The 19,296-nt window shown below is 44.2% G+C and overlaps 1 protein-coding gene across 2 annotated transcripts in view; it reads left to right on the plus strand.

Moving 5' to 3' along the window:
- The window catches only part of ADGRD2 (adhesion G protein-coupled receptor D2), a 386,891-nt gene that overhangs the window by 132,175 nt on the left and 235,420 nt on the right, over nucleotides 1-19,296 (plus strand). For both annotated transcript variants that reach the window (XM_069241720.1, XM_069241719.1), the window contains exons 7-8: nucleotides 1,232-1,317; nucleotides 6,052-6,330. In XM_069241720.1, coding sequence (XP_069097821.1) covers nucleotides 1,232-1,317; nucleotides 6,052-6,330 — 365 coding nt within the window. The remainder of the gene's footprint in view (nucleotides 1-1,231; nucleotides 1,318-6,051; nucleotides 6,331-19,296) is intronic.

The following is a 19,296-nucleotide window of genomic DNA, read 5'->3' on the forward strand; positions in this document are numbered from 1 at the left end:
CCCCAGGACTGAACAAACTATCTCTGCATTTCCAAGTAGATGAAATTTCCTTATCTGCCTGCAAAGGTAATATCTTCCTGACGCAAGGTAATACAACACATTGCAACGTGCTTCCTTGCATTCATGATTTGTTTTTGACAAATCAACACAGCCAGGATTTGTGTGGCACTGTAAATCCCAAAATAGATTTTGCATCAGGGTTGTGCCAAAAAAGCAACGCAACCCTGATGCAAAATCTTGGCCTCCACTTATACATTTGTTTTTTTAAATCTCTGCTACAAAAAATTGACAACAAAGAGAAAAAGGCCAATAAACCTGTTCTGCTTAATTGATTGCAATTTATGGATTTTAAAATATTGTATAGGGTTAAGGCACCTTCTGCAGAGCTCTTTGGGTTCCCAGTAAATCTGAGTGAATAATAAAACTGGTAAGATAACTTTGGTGGTTTACGCATTTGCTGGAAAGATCTGTGTTTTGTCTACTACTATATTGACTCAAAGTAGCATAGAGGTTTATTGTCTGTAGAAGTCCACCTGGGTGATCCACATTCTGTGTAACTACTGGAAAGTGAATTGTCTGTAGAAGTCTACCTGGGTGATCCACATCCTAGGTGTCCACTAGAAAGTGTATTGTCTGTAGAAGTCCACCTCATTGATCCACATCCCTGGCGTTTATGGGGAAGTGAATTGTCTGTAGAAGTCTAACTGAGTGATCCACATCCCAGGTGTTCTCTAGAAAATGTATTGTCTGTAGAAGTCCACCTTGTTAATCCAAATCCCTGGTGTCTACTGGAACATGCATGCTCTGCAGCAGTCCACCTGGGTGATCCCCATCCTGAGTGTCTACTGGAAGGTGTGTTGCCACACCCTTTTTCACTGATAGATGTATGCACCAAGGTGTTGGGGAATTACATAATTTGAATAGACCATGCCCTCACACCGGTGAAGGAGAAGCTCTAGTTGAATGTTCTGGCAAAAAACTAGCAAAGGTGAAGCAAATGGCACATTGGCACTCCCGCTCAATATGGGTTATATTTAATTAGTTTTTCCTCATATTTGTATACATCTACACAATATTACCCAGAGACTCTGCATGTCTTTCATTTAGCCAGGCTACCAAATGATTGCATCACTAATGATGATCCTTATTGGAAAATAATTACTTTAACACACAGTGAAGCCACAAGTCAACTCAGTACTCCTGATTCACATCTTCACACCATGTCTTTCAGATGTCTATTTACAGCTGAAGAAAACTCAGTCAGAGCCTGATCATGCCTTCATCAACAGAGTGAATTCCCTGGCAAACTCCACAGTGGTAAGTTTCCGTTGTTGGGTTCAGAAGCCAGAATGCCCTGTAAACCCAAATTGCATTTATCCAGATGACTTTTTGAATATTTTTTGAATATCAATTTTAATTGATGCATTATAAACAAATGTAAGTAATCCTAAAATATGATTTGAAATGATAAAGCCTCATAAACTTCCATTTTCCCTACCTCCACCATAGTCACCCCATCCATGCATGTGTGTCCGATGCTCTGTCTGAGACCCCAGAAACTGGCCTTCCCATCATCGTGTATCTGCATCACATGATTTCCAAGCACAAGCACATAAAAACAACTATCTTCACATCGCTGAGGTTTATCATCAATGAGCTATTTTCTTTTATACCTCATCAGTCTTTGAGTTGATCCTACCTTTGAGGTGAGTGGTGTGTCCTGGGTAAATACCACTTCACAGCAGAAAGTTCCTCAAGGCCCTTCTCTTCCTTGTAATGAGCTTTAAAGATGTGGCACTTTGCACATATGCTTAGTCCCTTATCTATAGAAGTTGCCCTACTCTTCTTATTGCGCAATCTGTTGCCCCCTTTTTTGTATGTGTTGTAGTTATTTATGCTTTGCCGCAAACCTAAGGTGATCTATACCAGGCTAACTGTTTTGCCGCTTATCCCGTTTAAAGTCTTCAAAGACTAAGAGGTAGTTCCCAACCTCCCTGTGTTCCTCCAGCACTCAACTGCCTAATGGTGTAGAAAATGTGTACCCTCAACACCAGTTTGTCCTATGTTTGATATTATAAGACACTATTTTAGTGTTGGTATCTCTGAAGCATTTAGTACAAACAATAATGCGTCCTTTTCTCTTCAATGGAGAAAGTACATTTTAGATCTCTCTCCGATCTCATTTGTAGAGTTGCATAAAGGATTTTTTCCTTCTGCTGCAAAAATACATAAGCCCAAGAAATGATAATCAGCCACCTACATTTTCCAGAAGATTTACCCAGTGCTATCTCCAATCTCAAATGTTCCCTGAGGGGAAGGACCTTGCTCTCATTGCAGTATTTTCAAGAACTCTTTCCTGTTGGTAAAATTTTTAATTCAGATACTGAATGCAGCAATCACACAGTTTACGCCAAATCACAATAAATCCAGGTGCCTTTAGGATTCTGACTTTTCATGATGGTGGTTGTCCCTTCTGAAATTAACCTTATGACACAGATATACATTTCCAGGAAACAATGAAGTGATGCTTGGTCTTACACCAAAGGATATGACTTTACTATTAAGATTTAAGATGCTACAAATATGCATTGGTAATCATTGGTTTTTGGCCCAGGTATCTTGAGCTCAAGAATTTGTATTGCAACACGATGCTGCCTTTAGGGGGCAATAGGCGAATCTGTTTGTTTCACACATTACATACACACAGCTCTCTCCATAGCTGAGTGCCTTTTCTCCTTACACATTTAACCTATTGGCACACAGTTCTCACCAAAAACCCCTTTAATTAGTGCTCTATGTATAGCTGCTCTGTATGAATAATTGTCCCCCTGGGGTCTCTGCAAAATATAGACAAGATGGGCAAACAGCCCCATAATGAGCATAAGAGCCTATCTTCTGGCTAGCTTCTGCTTGTTTAGAAGTGCAGCACAGAAACCGCCATAGCAATATACATGGGATAAAGGAGCCGGTGTTGTACGATATAAGGATCTTACAAGTCACTGAGTAGTTCCAAGAGTCTATAGAAAAACATTTGAGTTCCTCTATAAGGTCACGGAACTCCAAGGTGACTTGCAATATACTGTTAATGTATGGTAGAGGGTATTTTTAGTGCTTATAATAAATGGTCACACCATAACCCTTTCCACAGTCCAATTATATTATTAGTGCCTTTGTGATTATTACAGACATGAAGAATAAAAGCTAAATCTGTAGTGAGAAATTAAAGACACCAAAAAAACAATTAGTATGTTTTGCAAAAATACAAAATCATTTTAAGGTAAATCAGGTAAAAAACATGTGGCTACTTGCATTGTGTTCAAACAATCTTTCCTGTAGTGCCCTGTGGCATGGAAAAAATTAACCTGTTGCTATAAACATCTTCTTTTTGCTGAGCAGTTTTTCTTGAAAACACACACACACAGATCAGAACAACTTCTTGCTTTTCTTATTCAAACTGCAGCTACAAAGATGCTTTATGGCCTGCCTTTCACATGGATTCTGGCTCTGGCAGCAGGCACTATGCCGACACAACTCAACTGTAATATCTTATTGCAGTTGAGCAGCTATTTCTTTCCATTATTACGGGAGACTAGAGACCTAATAAGAAAATTTGAGATTTTATTCTTAGATTTCAGACTCCTGGGTATTATACTCATCTTAGCACAGTCACTGGCTTTCTTACAGTGCCTCTCAAAGCCTGGCAGTAATATATACTCATCTCCCAAACCACAGTTACCAACCACTTGCTAAATGCCTGATTATAGTGCTATCCCAGAGCTTGGCAGCTATATAGTCTTCTCCTATACCACAGTAGCTCGCCACTCGCTGCATGCCGGATTATAGTGCCACCCCCAAAAGCCTGGGAGCAAGACCTTTCACCGTGGGAATAAATACTACCTGACAAAAAGACCATAGGTATACAAAATGTGATAGGTGGAATGCTTGAATTAATCTCAGCAGCTGGTATTTACCGTGAGTCACATTCTATTCCATCACTTATTGCTCACCATGCATGTACGCCATATGCAAATCAACTTTGGTTCTGCTCCAATAGGAACAATCCAGCCCAAACTAACAGGTCTGGTCCCTTCTCAACCGTGACATAAGCAACCCTACTCTGGATCTTGCTCTAAATGGGCTCTTCATTTTGGGGCAGCTTGGTTCCAGTGGCAGAGTGAGCACAAGACCCACCTCTGGGTATCACCATTCCACTTAGGGTGTCATACTGAGGAACACAAAGAAGTGATGGATGGAATGCTTGAATTCATCTCTGCTACTGATAATGACTCTGGCAGCTTCCTAGTCCCTTCTTTCACCATCATGACACCTCAGACAGGAACTTGTCATATGCAGATCAGCCATGACCACACTCCAGTACAAATAGTTCAACTCGAGCTGCCAGCCCAGGTCGCTTCTTAAGCAGAACACAAGCAGCCCTAGACTCATCATTCTTTAGCAGCAGAAGTTATCGGACACCTACTGCTTCCTTGTATTGCTATAAAACAATAAGGGGGTTATTCTAACTTTGGAGGAGTGTTAATCCGTCCCAAAAGTGACGGTAAAGTGACGGATATACCACCAGCCGTATTACGAGTTCCATAGGATATAATGGACTCGTAATACGGCTGGTGGTAAATCCGTCACTTTTCCGTCACTTTTGGGACGGATTAACACCTCCTCCAAAGTTAGAATAACCCCCTATGTGTGGTAGCAGGATTGATAGAAAAATAAATTATTATTATCATTATTAGTAGTAGTAGTAGTAGTACCATTATCATCATTATGATTATTAGTTTTAGTAGTAGTAGCAGTAGTAGCCCTAGTAGTAGTAGTTGTAGTAGTATAACTAACAGTGGTAGAATTGGAGTAGATACAGGGGTCTTTGGAAATGAAACAGTACTAGTGGTACTAGCAGTAATAATGATGGTAGTGGTAGTTGTGATGGTAGTGTTAGTTGTAGCAATAATAGTAGTAGCAGCACTGGTAGTAGTAGTTGTAGTACTATGACTAACATTGGTACTATAGGAGTAGATGCAATGGTCCTTGGAATAGTAACAGTACTTGTGGACTAGCAGTAATAATGATGGTAATGGTAGTTGTTGTGGCAGTGGTAGTTATGGTAATAGTATAGTAATAATAGTAGTAGCAGTAATAGATGCAGAGGCACTTGTAGTAGTAGTGATGGTAGCGGTAGTAGAAGAAACCTCACCCGCAGTAAGCTAGCAGTTCGGGCCTCGTGAGACACTGTAGACACGTGCACCTCAGCTCCAAGGTGTATGGCATGGTAAACAGCATGAGCCCACTTGAGTGCTGCTCCAGTGCTTAATTTGAGCCGGTGGTTTCCGGTGCTCAGCACTGGCACTTGATTACTGGCACTTGACGTCTACCCCATGGTGGTGCTGTTTTTTGTAATTTAAAAATGAGCAGAGTAGTTCTTTACTAATAAGAAATACATTATAAACAACTAATACCTGCCACCCAAGCCATTCTTATAGCGTCGGGGGCCTCAAGCAGTATGGATTGTCACACTAGTTGTGTGATGGTTAGGAATTGTGAAGGTACTGCCATTGGCAGCGCTGAGAGTGACAATATGTGAAGCAAGCTGAGGTGGCCTCATGATGAGGGCTCTGGCCTTTGTTTTTTTTTTTACAAATCAAGCACTGGGGTATACCCATGTATATGCATCCTGCTGCTTACTGCACCCTACCTGTGTTCACAGCCAAAGCCTTATCCTCCCAAAAAGCTCCTCTGTCCTTTGCAGATCACAGTGTCTCTTTAAAAATGCCCCCTCCCCTTCCTGCCAGCTGTTACAGACAGAAGCACAACTTGCAACCTTAGTCTCCAGACTCTGCAGCCAAAAGACACCATGGCCATTATCCCACATCTCCTCTCTGGGGAACGTACCTGGGGCACCATTGCAGTGTCTGTGCACTTGGTGAGGTGACATTTTATGACATCTGCGTTGCATTTATTGAATACCAGCTATACTGCTTTGACAAATCTGCACTGGTTATCCTTTCGCAAACCGTATTCATTTTGTTTTCCTCACAGATTCCAGAAAATATTTTTGCTGATGACACTCAAGACTTGAACATTACAGTTGTTGCTGACTCCTTACATGTCATTAATAAGGCCATGGCGGAAGAGAATGGCACCGTTGGCCCTGCTAATCTACTTTTCGTAATTCAGTTTCTAAAAAAAGTGGCCGATGCTGAAATCAGTGACCAGGAGAAAGCCGAATCACTGGAGGACATGAGTCGACACTTTGTGGAAGTAGCCGGAGCAGTCCTTGAGGAGCAGAACACTGACACCTGGGCGGAAATAAATCCGGTAAAACATGCTGTTGGCCAAGAGTTTCCCACAGTGGGTCTGATTTAGAATTTGGTGGATGGGTTACTTCATCACAGACCTGAAGTATATCCTCTCCACTGCATTATGAGTTCCTTTTGTGATGGAGTAACACCATCTGTCAAACTCTAAATCAGGCCCTAAATGTCTCCATCAGTGTAATTTGTAGTATGCAAAATAGTGCTTCACTGCCTTTGTGAACTGGTCCCAAAATCACACACATTGGGAATACAATTGATGAATCATATACAATTAGTAAAAATCAAAAGGTCTGTGTCTTCTTTGCATATTTCCTGATAGAGAGTTGGAAACTTTGGGGCTGAGTCAAAGAGGCTTATACTAGTAAGTGGAGGAGTACTTCTGTAGTACAACTTAATGTACTTCTAAATGTTTTTGTAAATCAGCTGCGACTCAGAATGACTTTAAATGCTAAAGGTCATGCTGTAGTGGTAATGAACTTGTCAAAAGAGTACTAGCCAACTCTTGTACCTCTCTGAGTAGAGGTGTTGCAGATTGGGAATCAGTTGATTGACAGCTGCATGTCTGTCCATTGTTTTATTTACATTAATTGTGCTGCTAAAATGAGAGCTCTGGAGCTGTGCCAAGGGCGGGTGTTACTGAGGGGTCGCAGTGGTCAAACGGTGAGGGGCATAGTTAACTCCCCAGGCACCATGAGCTAAAGAAAAGGTAATGTGGGATTCACGTAAAACTCCTGTGAGAACAGAAGTGTTGCCTTGGATCTTGGGAATCCAGTGTAGTCTCATTTTAGATGGGTGGGCAGTGGAAAGTAGCTCAATTCATCAGAGCATTTGTAGACGTGGGTGAGTGAAATATAGCTTTTACCCACCAAGGGTTGCGATGTTTACATACTTCCCACTTGAGAATGGTTGCCAGCTATTGTTAAGGTTAACTGCAAGTGAACATTCTTGCACAAACTATTTTTGTAACTCAATTTTGATCAAAAATATTTTTGATCTCTCCCAATAAATGTAGGTTGTTTTCTTAGGTTTTTCCTTCACAAAAACGACTTTTGTTGGATTTCAAACTTAGAACCTACATGTTGTAGGTACATACAAAACAACAAAGCTGGGAGACATAGAAAGTCACTATCAAACCCAATTATAAATAAATTATATCTTATAAATCAGCTCACTTTTCATTTCAATCAAGACCTAAGTACATTTCTAGTCTAATATAAACAATATAATCCCCTATAATATGTAAACATCTCTTGACAAGTGTCAACCAATACATATATTACTTGCTCAATGATGAAAGAACGAAAAGAAGAAAACTATAGTGTTTATAAGTTCAAGACCACAGAGAAAACCTCCAAGAGACAAAGGCGAAGGCGCAGAAATAAAAAGATTAGGAGAGGGGGCAGGTCAACAGGACAACGAGAATTTGGTTGGCAGAATTGCACGACAAACCAGGAGAAAGAAACAATGAAGGAAAGAGAGCTGACAGTAGTCAACATCTCTTCTCATACTTTATCACAGGATGAACGATCAATATTGGAATTAGGGCTATCATTCTGCCCAACAGCGAATTTTAACTATACGAAAACACGAATTGATATCTTTCACCTGATCAGGAAGTTGAAGTTAATGAAAATCTTTGCACAACAAAAGGACGTAACCATATCACATACAACGGAAATGAACAGATCGGAGTTGGCTTCAGAATTAATGATTAGCGATATAGACGGTTTAGCTGCCTTACGTGAACTGGAGATAGGAGAAAGAACATGGGGAACAGATATGGAGCTACTAGAGGACTTAGACCTTGTGAGAAGGTAGCCTCTTTCTAGCCTTGTTACCCCCACTTTTGGCCTGTTTGTGAGTGTATGTCAGGGTGTTTGTCACTGTTTTCACTGTCTCACTGGGATCCTGATAGCCAGGCCTCAGTGCTCATAGTGAAAACACTATGTTTTCAGTATGTTTGTTATGTGTCACTGGGATCCTGCTTGGCAGGACCCCAGTGCTCATAGGTTTGTGGCCTATATGTATGTGTCACTGGGACCCTGTCACACAGGGCCCCAGTGCTCATAGGTGTGCATGTATATGTTCCCTGTGTGGTGCCTAACTGTCTCACTGAGGCTCTGCTAACCAGAACCTCAGTGGTTATGCTCTCTCATTACTTTCAAATTGTCACTAACAGGCTAGTGACCAATTTTACCAATTCACATTGGCTTACTGGAACACCCTTATAATTCCCTAGTATATGGTACTAAGGTACCCAGGGTATTGGGGTTCCAGGAGATCCCTATGGGCTGCAGCATTTCTTTTGCCACCCATAGGGAGCTCTGACAATTCTTACACAGGCCTGCCACTGCAGCCTGAGTGAAATAACGTCCACGTTATTTCACAGCCATTTTACACTGCACTTAAGTAACTTATAAGTCACCTATATGTCTAACCTTTACCTGGTAAAGGTTAGGTGCAAAGTTACTTAGTGTGAGGGCACCCTGGCACTAGCCAAGGTGCCCCCACATTGTTCAGAGCCAATTCACTGAACTTTGTGAGTGCGGGGACATCATTACACGCGTGCACTACATATAGGTCACTACCTATATGTAGCTTCACCATGGTAACTCCGAATATGGCCATGTAACATGTCTATGATCATGGAATTGCCCCCTCTATGCCATCCTGGCATTGTTGGTACAATTCCATGATCCCAGTGGTCTGTAGCACAGACCCTGGTACTGCCAGACTGCCCTTCCTGGGGTTTCACTGCAGCTGCTGCTGCTGCCAACCCCTCAGACAGGCAGCTGCCCTCCTGGGGTCCAGCCAGGCCTGGCCCAGGATGGCAGAACAAAGAACTTCCTCTGAGAGAGGGTGTGACACCCTCTCCCTTTGGAAAATGGTGTGAAGGCAGGGGAGGAGTAGCCTCCCCCAGCCTCTGGAAATGCTTTGTTGGGCACAGATGTGCCCAATTCTGCATAAGCCAGTCTACACCGGTTCAGGGACCCCTTAGCCCCTGCTCTGGCGCGAAACTGGACAAAGGAAAGGGGAGTGACCACTCCCCTGACCTGCACCTCCCCTGGGAGGTGTCCAGAGCTCCTCCAGTGTGCTCCAGACCTCTGCCATCTTGGAAACAGAGGTGCTGCTGGCACACTGGACTGCTCTGAGTGGCCAGTGCCACCAGGTGACGTCAGAGACTCCTGCTGATAGGCTCCTTCAGGTGTTAGTAGCCTTTCCTCTCTCCTAGGTAGCCAAACCCTCTTTTCTGGCTATTTAGGGTCTCTGTCTCTGGGGAAACTTTAGATAACGAATGCATGAGCTCAGCCGAGTTCCTCTGCATCTCCCTCTTCACCTTCTGATAAGGAATCGACCGCTGACCGCGCTGGAAGCCTGCAAACCTGCAACATAGTAGCAAAGACGACTACTGCAACTCTGTAACGCTGATCCTGCCGCCTTCTCGACTGTTTTCCTGCTTGTGCATGCTGTGGGGGTAGTCTGCCTCCTCTCTGCACCAGAAGCTCCGAAGAAATCTCCCGTGGGTCGACGGAATCTTCCCCCTGCAACCGCAGGCACCAAAAAGTTGCATTACCGGTCCCTTGGGTCTCCTCTCAGCACGACGAGCGAGGTCCCTCGAATCCAGCGACACTGTCCAAGTGACCCCCACAGTCCAGTGACTCTTCAGCCCAAGTTTGGTGGAGGTAAGTCCTTGCCTCACCTCGCTGGGCTGCATTGCTGGGAACCGCGACTTTGCAAGCTACTCCGGCCCCTGTGCACTTCCGGTGGAAATCCTTTGTGCACAGCCAAGCCTGGGTCCACAGCACTCTAACCTGCATTGCACAACTTTCTAAGTTGGTCTCCGGCGACGTGGGACTCCTTTGTGCAACTTCGGCGAGCACCGTTTCACGCATCCTCGTAGTGCCTGTTTCTGCCACTTCTCCGGGTGCTACCTGCTTCAGTGAGGGCTCTTTGTCTTGCTCGACGTCCCCTCTCTCTTCAGGTCCAATTTGCGACCTCCTGGTCCCTCCTGGGCCCCAGCAGCGTCCAAAAACGCCAAACGCACGATTTGCGTGTAGCAAGGCTTGTTGGCGTCTTTCCGGCGGGAAAACACTTCTGCACGACTCTCCAAGGCAAGTGGGATCCGTCCACCAAAGGGGAAGTCTCTAGCCCTTTTCGTTCCTGCAGAAACCTCAGCTTCTTCTGTCCAGTCGAAGCTTCTTTGCACCCGCAGCTGGCATTTCCTGGGCATCTGCCCATCTCCGACTTGCTTGTGACTTTTGGACTTGGTCCCCTTGTTCCACAGGTACCCTAGATTGGAAATCCACAGTTGTTGCATTGCTGGTTTGTGTCTTTCCTGCATTATTCCTCTAACACGACTCTTTTGTCCTTAGGGGAACTTTAGTGCACTTTGCGCTCACTTTTCAGGGTCTTGGGGAGGGTTATTTTTCTAACTCTCACTATTTTCTAATAGTCACAGCGACCCTCTACAAGGTCACATAGGTTTGGGGTCCATTCGTGGTTCGCATTCCACTTTTGGAGTATATGGTTTGTGTTGCCCCCATCCCTATGTTTCCCCATTGCATCCTATTGTAACTATACATTGTTTGCACTGTTTTCTAAGACTATACTGCATATTTTTGCTATTGTGTATATATATCTTGTGTATATTTCCTATCCTCTCACTGAGGGTACACTCTAAGATACTTTGGCATATTGTCATAAAAATAAAGTACCTTTATTTTTAGTATAACTGTGTATTGTGTTTTCTTATGATATTGTGCATATGACACTAAGTGGTACTGTAGCAGCTTCACACGTCTCCTAGTTCAGCCTAAGCTGCTCTGCTAAGCTACCATTATCTATCAGCCTAAGCTGCTAGACACCCTATACACTAATAAGGGATAACTGGGCCTGGTGCAAGGTGCAAGTACCCCTTGGTACTCACTACAAGCCAGTCCAGCCTCCTACATTGGTTGTGCAGTGGTGGGATAAGTGCTTGAGACTACTTACCACTTTTGTCATTGTACTTTTCATAAGAGAAAAATATACAAAACAAGGTCAGTGTATATACACATAGCCAAAAAGTTTTGCATTTTCTCTTTTCACTCTTTTCTAAGTGCTGAAAAGTACTCCTAAAACTTTCAAAAAGTTCTTAAAAGTTTAAAAAGTTTTTTTTCTGTCTTTCCAAAAAGTTCTGAACACTTTTGTCTCTTTCTCTATCACTTTAACTCTCTCTAAAAAATGTCTGGCACAGGCCAAGGTGTTGATCTGTCCAAACTTGCATATGACAACCTTAGCTGGAAAAGAGCAAGGAGTCTCTGTATAGAGAGAGGTTTGAGTGTAGGGAAGAATCCTTCCTTGGAACTGTTACTTAACATGCTTAGAGAACAGGATAAGGCCATAGGTGCCCCATCTGTTGCAAAAGTACCTAATAGTTCCCAATCTGATTCAGGGACTCCCCCAGGAAAAGATTTAGGAAAGAAACTTCCTAGCCTGCCCATTACTAGACAATCTAGCATAGATGGTAATGATGATGAGCCACACCAAATAAATAGTGTTGTCTCACATCATAGCAAAAGCATTTATTCTCACCATACTGGTAGTAATGTTCCTGTAAACCAAGCTGTTAGGGTGCCTTCTGTAAGGGACAGGTCTCCTTCTGTTCATTCCCATCATAGCTCTGTTTCTAGAAATGTCCCTCCCACCCACCCTGATGACAGATTGTTAGAAAGGGAGCTCAATAGATTGAGAGTGGAACAAACCAGACTGAAGCTCAAGAAGCAACAGCTGGATTTGGATAGACAGTCTTTAGAATTAGAGAAGGAAAGACAGAAGTTGGGTTTAGATACCCATGGTGGCAGCAGCAGTATTCCCCATAGTCATCCTGCAAAAGAGCATGATTCCAGGAATCTGCACAAGATAGTTCCCCCTTATAAGGAGGGGGATGACATTAACAAGTGGTTTGCTGCACTTGAGAGGGCCTGTGCTGTACAGGATGTCCCTCAAAAGCAGCGGCTGCTATCCTATGGCTATCATTTAGTGGAAAGGGTAGGGATAGACTCCTTACTGTGAAAGAAAGTGATGCCAATAATTTTACAGTTCTTAAGAATGCACTCCTGGATGGTTATGGCTTAACCACTGAACAGTACAGGATAAAGTTCAGAGAGACCAAAAAGGAGTCTTCACAAGACTGGGTTGATTTCATTGACCATTCAGTGAAGGCCTTGGAGGGGTGGTTACATGGCAGTAAAGTTACTGATTATGAAAGCCTGTATAACACAATCCTGAGAGAGCATATACTTAATAATTGTGTGTCTGATTTGTTGCACCAGTACCTGGTAGACTCTGATCTGACCTCTCCCCAAGAATTGGGAAAGAAGGCAGACAAATGGGTCAGAACAAGGGGGAACAGAAAAGTTCATACAGGGGGTGACAAAGATGGCAATAAGAAGAAAGATGGTGAAAAATCTCAAGATAAGCATGGGGATAAGGGTAAAACCAAAGATCCCACTTCAAATCTTAAACACTCTTCAGAGGGTGGGGATAAAACAAATTCTTCCTCTTCTTCCCAACCTGCACACATTAAAAAGCCTTGGTGCTTTGTGTGTAAAAACAGAGGCCATAGGCCAGGGGATAAGTCCTGTCCAGGTAAACCCCCTGAGCCTACCACCACTAATACATCAAGCTCTAGTGCCCCTAGCAGTAGTGGTACTAGTGGTGGGACTGCTGGCAACAGTCAAGCAAAGGGTGTAGTTGGGTTCACTTATGGGTCCATAGTAGAAACTAGGGTAGTCAGTCCCAAGACAGTTTCTGTCACACCTAGTGGCATTGGCCTTGCCACACTGGCTGCTTGTCCCCTTACAATGGATAAGTACAGGCAGACAGTTTCAATAAATGGTGTTGAGGCCTTGGCCTACAGGGACACAGGTGCCAGTTTCACTTTGGTGACTGAAAACCTAGTGCCTCCTGAACAACACATCATTGGACAACAGTATAAGATTATTGATGTCCATAACTCCACTAAGTTTCTTCCCTTAGCTATAATTCAGTTTAGTTGGGGTGGAGTTACTGGCCCTAAGCAGGTGGTGGTATCACCTAGCTTACCTGTAGACTGTCTCTTAGGTAATGATCTAGACGCCTCAGGTTGGGCTGATGTAGAGTTTTATGCCCATGCAGCCATGCTGGGCATCCCTGAGGAATTGTTCCCTCTCATTTCAAGTGAAATGAAAAAGCAAAGGAGAGAAGGCCTGAAAACTCAGGATCCCTCTCCATCAACAGGTAAAAAGGGTATCACAGTATCCCCTAACCACCCTACCATTCAGGATACCATTCCTGTGGTGGGAGAAACCTCTCCTGGGGTGGCACCTGTTCCAAGGGAATCATCAGCTGGCATAGCTGGACTCCCTGAGGTAGAAGTACCTCTCTGTGGGATAACTAACATTGGTGACAAAAAGAGCACCATTTTAGTTAACATGGAGCATCCCTCCAACCCTCCCAGAGAAACTTTAGTGCAGAAACCCTGTACTGCCTCACAACACTTAGGACAGCATCCCTGCCCTAGTGTGGAGCTCATAGGACAGCATCCCTGCCCTGCTCCAACTCAAGAGAAACAGCATCCCTGTTCCCTCTTCCAGCCAAATGGAGAAAGTTTTTGCCCAGCTATGGCTTTACTGAGACAGCATCCCTGTCTGGCATTTCCATCATTACAAATAGGTTCAGTGGATAATTCCCACTGCTCTAAACTAAAACTTACTGATAGAAACTCTGAAAATACATCTTCACATTGTTGGTTAGCTAAAAAACTTCAAACAGGGTGGTTTACATCCCCACAGGGAAGTGACCATATAGTGGATGATAAAGGGAGTAACCAGTCTATTGCAGAGCTACTCTCTACTTATCACCACTTAGACAATAAAGTCTCAACTGGCCAAGGTTAGCCTTATTGTCCTTCGTTTGGGGGGGGGTTGTGTGAGAAGGTAGCCTCTTTCTAGCCTTGTTACCCCCACTTTTGGCCTGTTTGTGAGTGTATGTCAGGGTGTTTGTCACTGTTTTAACTGTCTCACTGGGATCCTGATAGCCAGGCCTCAGTGCTCATAGTGAAAACACTATGTTTTCAGTATGTTTGTTATGTGTCACTGGGATCCTGCTTGGCAGGACCCCAGTGCTCATAGGTTTGTGGCCTATATGTATGTGTCACTGGGACCCTGTCACACAGGGCCCCAGTGCTCATAGGTGTGCATGTATATGTTCCCTGTGTGGTGCCTAACTGTCTCACTGAGGCTCTGCTAACCAGAACCTCAGTGGTTATGCTCTCTCATTACTTTCAAATTGTCACTAACAGGCTAGTGACCAATTTTACCAATTCACATTGGCTTACTGGAACACCCTTATAATTCCCTAGTATATGGTACTAAGGTACCCAGGGTATTGGGGTTCCAGGAGATCCCTATGGGCTGCAGCATTTCTTTTGCCACCCATAGGGAGCTCTGACAATTCTTACACAGGCCTGCCACTGCAGCCTGAGTGAAATAACGTCCACGTTATTTCACAGCCATTTTACACTGCACTTAAGTAACTTATAAGTCACCTATATGTCTAACCTTTACCTGGTAAAGGTTAGGTGCAAAGTTACTTAGTGTGAGGGCACCCTGGCACTAGCCAAGGTGCCCCCACATTGTTCAGAGCCAATTCACTGAACTTTGTGAGTGCGGGGACATCATTACACGCGTGCACTACATATAGGTCACTACCTATATGTAGCTTCACCATGGTAACTCCGAATATGGCCATGTAACATGTCTATGATCATGGAATTGCCCCCTCTATGCCATCCTGGCATTGTTGGTACAATTCCATGATCCCAGTGGTCTGTAGCACAGACCCTGGTACTGCCAGACTGCCCTTCCTGGGGTTTCACTGCAGCTGCTGCTGCTGCCAACCCCTCAGACAGGCAGCTGCCCTCCTGGGGTCCAGCCAGGCCTGGCCCAGGATGGCAGAACAAAAAACTTCCTCTGAGAGAGGGTGTGACACCCTCTCCCTTTGGAAAATGGTGTGAAGGCAGGGGAGGAGTAGCCTCCCCCAGCCTCTGGAAATGCTTTGTTGGGCACAGATGTGCCCAATTCTGCATAAGCCAGTCTACACCGGTTCAGGGACCCCTTAGCCCCTGCTCTGGCGCGAAACTGGACAAAGGAAAGGGGAGTGACCACTCCCCTGACCTGCACCTCCCCTGGGAGGTGTCCAGAGCTCCTCCAGTGTGCTCCAGACCTCTGCCATCTTGGAAACAGAGGTGCTGCTGGCACACTGGACTGCTCTGAGTGGCCAGTGCCACCAGGTGACGTCAGAGACTCCTGCTGATAGGCTCCTTCAGGTGTTAGTAGCCTTTCCTCTCTCCTAGGTAGCCAAACCCTCTTTTCTGGCTATTTAGGGTCTCTGTCTCTGGGGAAACTTTAGATAACGAATGCATGAGCTCAGCCGAGTTCCTCTGCATCTCCCTCTTCACCTTCTGATAAGGAATCGACCGCTGACCGCGCTGGAAGCCTGCAAACCTGCAACATAGTAGCAAAGACGACTACTGCAACTCTGTAACGCTGATCCTGCCGCCTTCTCGACTGTTTTCCTGCTTGTGCATGCTGTGGGGGTAGTCTGCCTCCTCTCTGCACCAGAAGCTCCGAAGAAATCTCCCGTGGGTCGACGGAATCTTCCCCCTGCAACCGCAGGCACCAAAAAGCTGCATTACCGGTCCCTTGGGTCTCCTCTCAGCACGACGAGCGAGGTCCCTCGAATCCAGCGACGCTGTCCAAGTGACCCCCACAGTCCAGTGACTCTTCAGCCCAAGTTTGGTGGAGGTAAGTCCTTGCCTCACCTCGCTGGGCTGCATTGCTGGGAACCGCGACTTTGCAAGCTACTCCGGCCCCTGTGCACTTCCGGCGGAAATCCTTTGTGCACAGCCAAGCCTGGGTCCACGGCACTCTAACCTGCATTGCACGACTTTCTAAGTTGGTCTCCGGCGACGTGGGACTCCTTTGTGCAACTTCGGCGAGCACCGTTTCACGCATCCTTGTAGTGCCTGTTTCTGGCACTTCTCCGGGAGCTACCTGCTTCAGTGAGGGCTCTTTGTCTTGCTCGACGTCCCCTCTCTCTTCAGGTCCAATTTGAGACCTCCTGATCCCTCCTGGGCCCCAGCAGCGTCCAAAAACGCCAAACGCACGATTTGCGTGTAGCAAGGCTTGTTGGCGTCTTTCCGGCAGGAAAACACTTCTGCACGACTCTCCAAGGCGAGTGGGATCCGTCCACCAAAGGGGAAGTCTCTAGCCCTTTTCGTTCCTGCAGAAACCTCAGCTTCTTCTGTCCAGTCGAAGCTTCTTTGCACCCGCAGCTGGCATTTCCTGGGCATCTGCCCATCTCCGACTTGCTTGTGACTTTTGGACTTGGTCCCCTTGTTCCACAGGTACCCTAGATTGGAAATCCACAGTTGTTGCATTGCTGGTTTGTGTCTTTCCTGCATTATTCCTCTAACACGACTCTTTTGTCCTTAGGGGAACTTTAGTGCACTTTGCGCTCACTTTTCAGGGTCTTGGGGAGGGTTATTTTTCTAACTCTCACTATTTTCTAATAGTCACAGCGACCCTCTACAAGGTCACATAGGTTTGGGGTCCATTCGTGGTTCGCATTCCACTTTTGGAGTATATGGTTTGTGTTGCCCCTATCCCTATGTTTCCCCATTGCATCCTATTGTAACTATACATTGTTTGCACTGTTTTCTAAGACTATACTGCATATTTTTGCTATTGTGTATATATATCTTGTGTATATTTCCTATCCTCTCACTGAGGGTACACTCTAAGATACTTTGGCATATTGTCATAAAAATAAAGTACCTTTATTTTTAGTATAACTGTGTATTGTGTTTTCTTATGATATTGTGCATATGACACTAAGTGGTACTGTAGTAGCTTCACACGTCTCCTAGTTCAGCCTAAGCTGCTCTGCTAAGCTACCATTATCTATCAGCCTAAGCTGCTAGACACCCTATACACTAATAAGGGATAACTGGGCCTGGTGCAAGGTGCAAGTACCCCTTGGTACTCACTACAAGCCAGTCCAGCCTCCTACAGACCTACAAACGGATTGTGCCAGCGGTAGCAGTTTCAAAGCTAAATCGAGATGTAATCCAGTTTTACCACATGATAATATTGATGCTTTTCATGAAGCAGTAACTTTGGAGCTGCTTAATTTGTGGAAGAGGACAAAAGATGCTTATGCACGGAATCTAACAGCAGGTCAACGAACAGCACTGACATCTCTTAAGAAAGCAACCTCATTTGTGATAAAGCCGGCGGATAAAGGCGGCAATGTAGTTTTATGGGATGCTACTAAGTACCAACAAGAAGTTAAGAGGCAACTGCTTAATCCAGCCTGTTATGAGATATCCACAATATCAGCTTACCGACACTCTATAAGCAGGTTTCATGATTTGCTCTTTGATGGTGTCAGTAGAGGTTTACTCTCGGATGACGAGTACAAGTTTTTATTGGTACGGAAACCAGTGGCACCTTGCTTCTATCTGCTCCCAAGATTCATAAGGATATTGATAAACCTCCGGGTCGTCCTATAGTATCAGCAAGAGGCAGTCTTTTGGAGAATGTTTCCATCTACTTAGACTATTTTTTGAGTCCGTATGTATTGAATTTAAACTCATATTGCAGAGACACTACAGATTTCTTAACAAAAATACAGGATACTCCTTGGCAAACTAACTATATCATGGTAACTATAGATGTAGTATCGTTGTACACCTGTATCCCACATGAGAAGGGAATTCAGGCGTGTCGACATTTCTTTAGGGACAAACCAATCAGATTGTTGGAACACTCTGAACTACTTCTGAACATGTTAAAATTTTGCTTGGAAAATAATTTTTTCATATATGAGGATCAATGGTATAGACAAACAACTGGGACTGCGATGGGAAGTTGCTTTGCTCCCAGTTATGCCTGTTTATTTATGGGATGGTGGGAAACACAATGGGTGATGGCAGATGAAAAGATGGAATGGTTCCAACATATCATATTTTGGACACGATATATCGATGATATATTTATGATATGGGAAGGCCCAGAATCAGTGTTATATGATTTTTTGAATTCGCTACCGAATAGGGACCTAAATTTACAATTTTCCTATAAAATACATAAACAGGTAATGGAATTTTTAGACATAGAGGTCTGTGTAAAAGAAGGCACATTACATACAAAACTGTTTAGGAAAATCACATCAGGGAACAGCATTCTACACGCCACAAGTCACCACCCTCCGAATGTAAAATGGAGCATACCCTATGGGGAATTATTAAGAAATAAGAGAAACTGTAGTACCCCACAAAGTTTTGAGAAAGAACGATTAACAATGACACAGAGATTCAGATCTAGGGGATACCCATACAGAGTAGTAAAAAAGGCATGCCAAAAGACAGCAGTAGTTCAAAGGGCGGAACTATTGATTCCCAAAAAGAGAGGAGAAGGCACTAATACCCCGAGATTTGTGACAGTCTTTAATGCATATTCGTCAGAAGTCAAAAAGATCCTCATAAAATATTGGCATCTTATCAAGGCTGACAGAATAATTGGGCAGCTAGTCAGCCGTACTCCTTTGATAACTTACAAAAGGAGTAGTTCTTTAAGGGACATTTTGGTACATAGTTATACAAGGAAGAAGAAAGAAACTTTCTTAGATAAATATCAAGGCTTCTATAAGTGTGCCAAGTGTAAAGCATGCAGATACAGTTCAAACCGGAAGCAATATGAGTTACCCACGGGTAGGCAAGTAGATATTAAAAAGTATATTAATTGTAACTCAGATTTTGCTATCTATGTAATAGAATGTCCATGTGGATTACAATATGTCGGCAGCACAATTTTTCCTCTGAAGAAACGCATTCTTGAGCACTGGAGAGCGATATTGAACAAGGATGCTGCGTATCCAGTAG

The sequence above is a fragment of the Pleurodeles waltl genome, chromosome 6, assembly GCF_031143425.1.
Source record: "Pleurodeles waltl isolate 20211129_DDA chromosome 6, aPleWal1.hap1.20221129, whole genome shotgun sequence".
NCBI lineage: Eukaryota > Metazoa > Chordata > Amphibia > Caudata > Salamandridae > Pleurodeles > Pleurodeles waltl.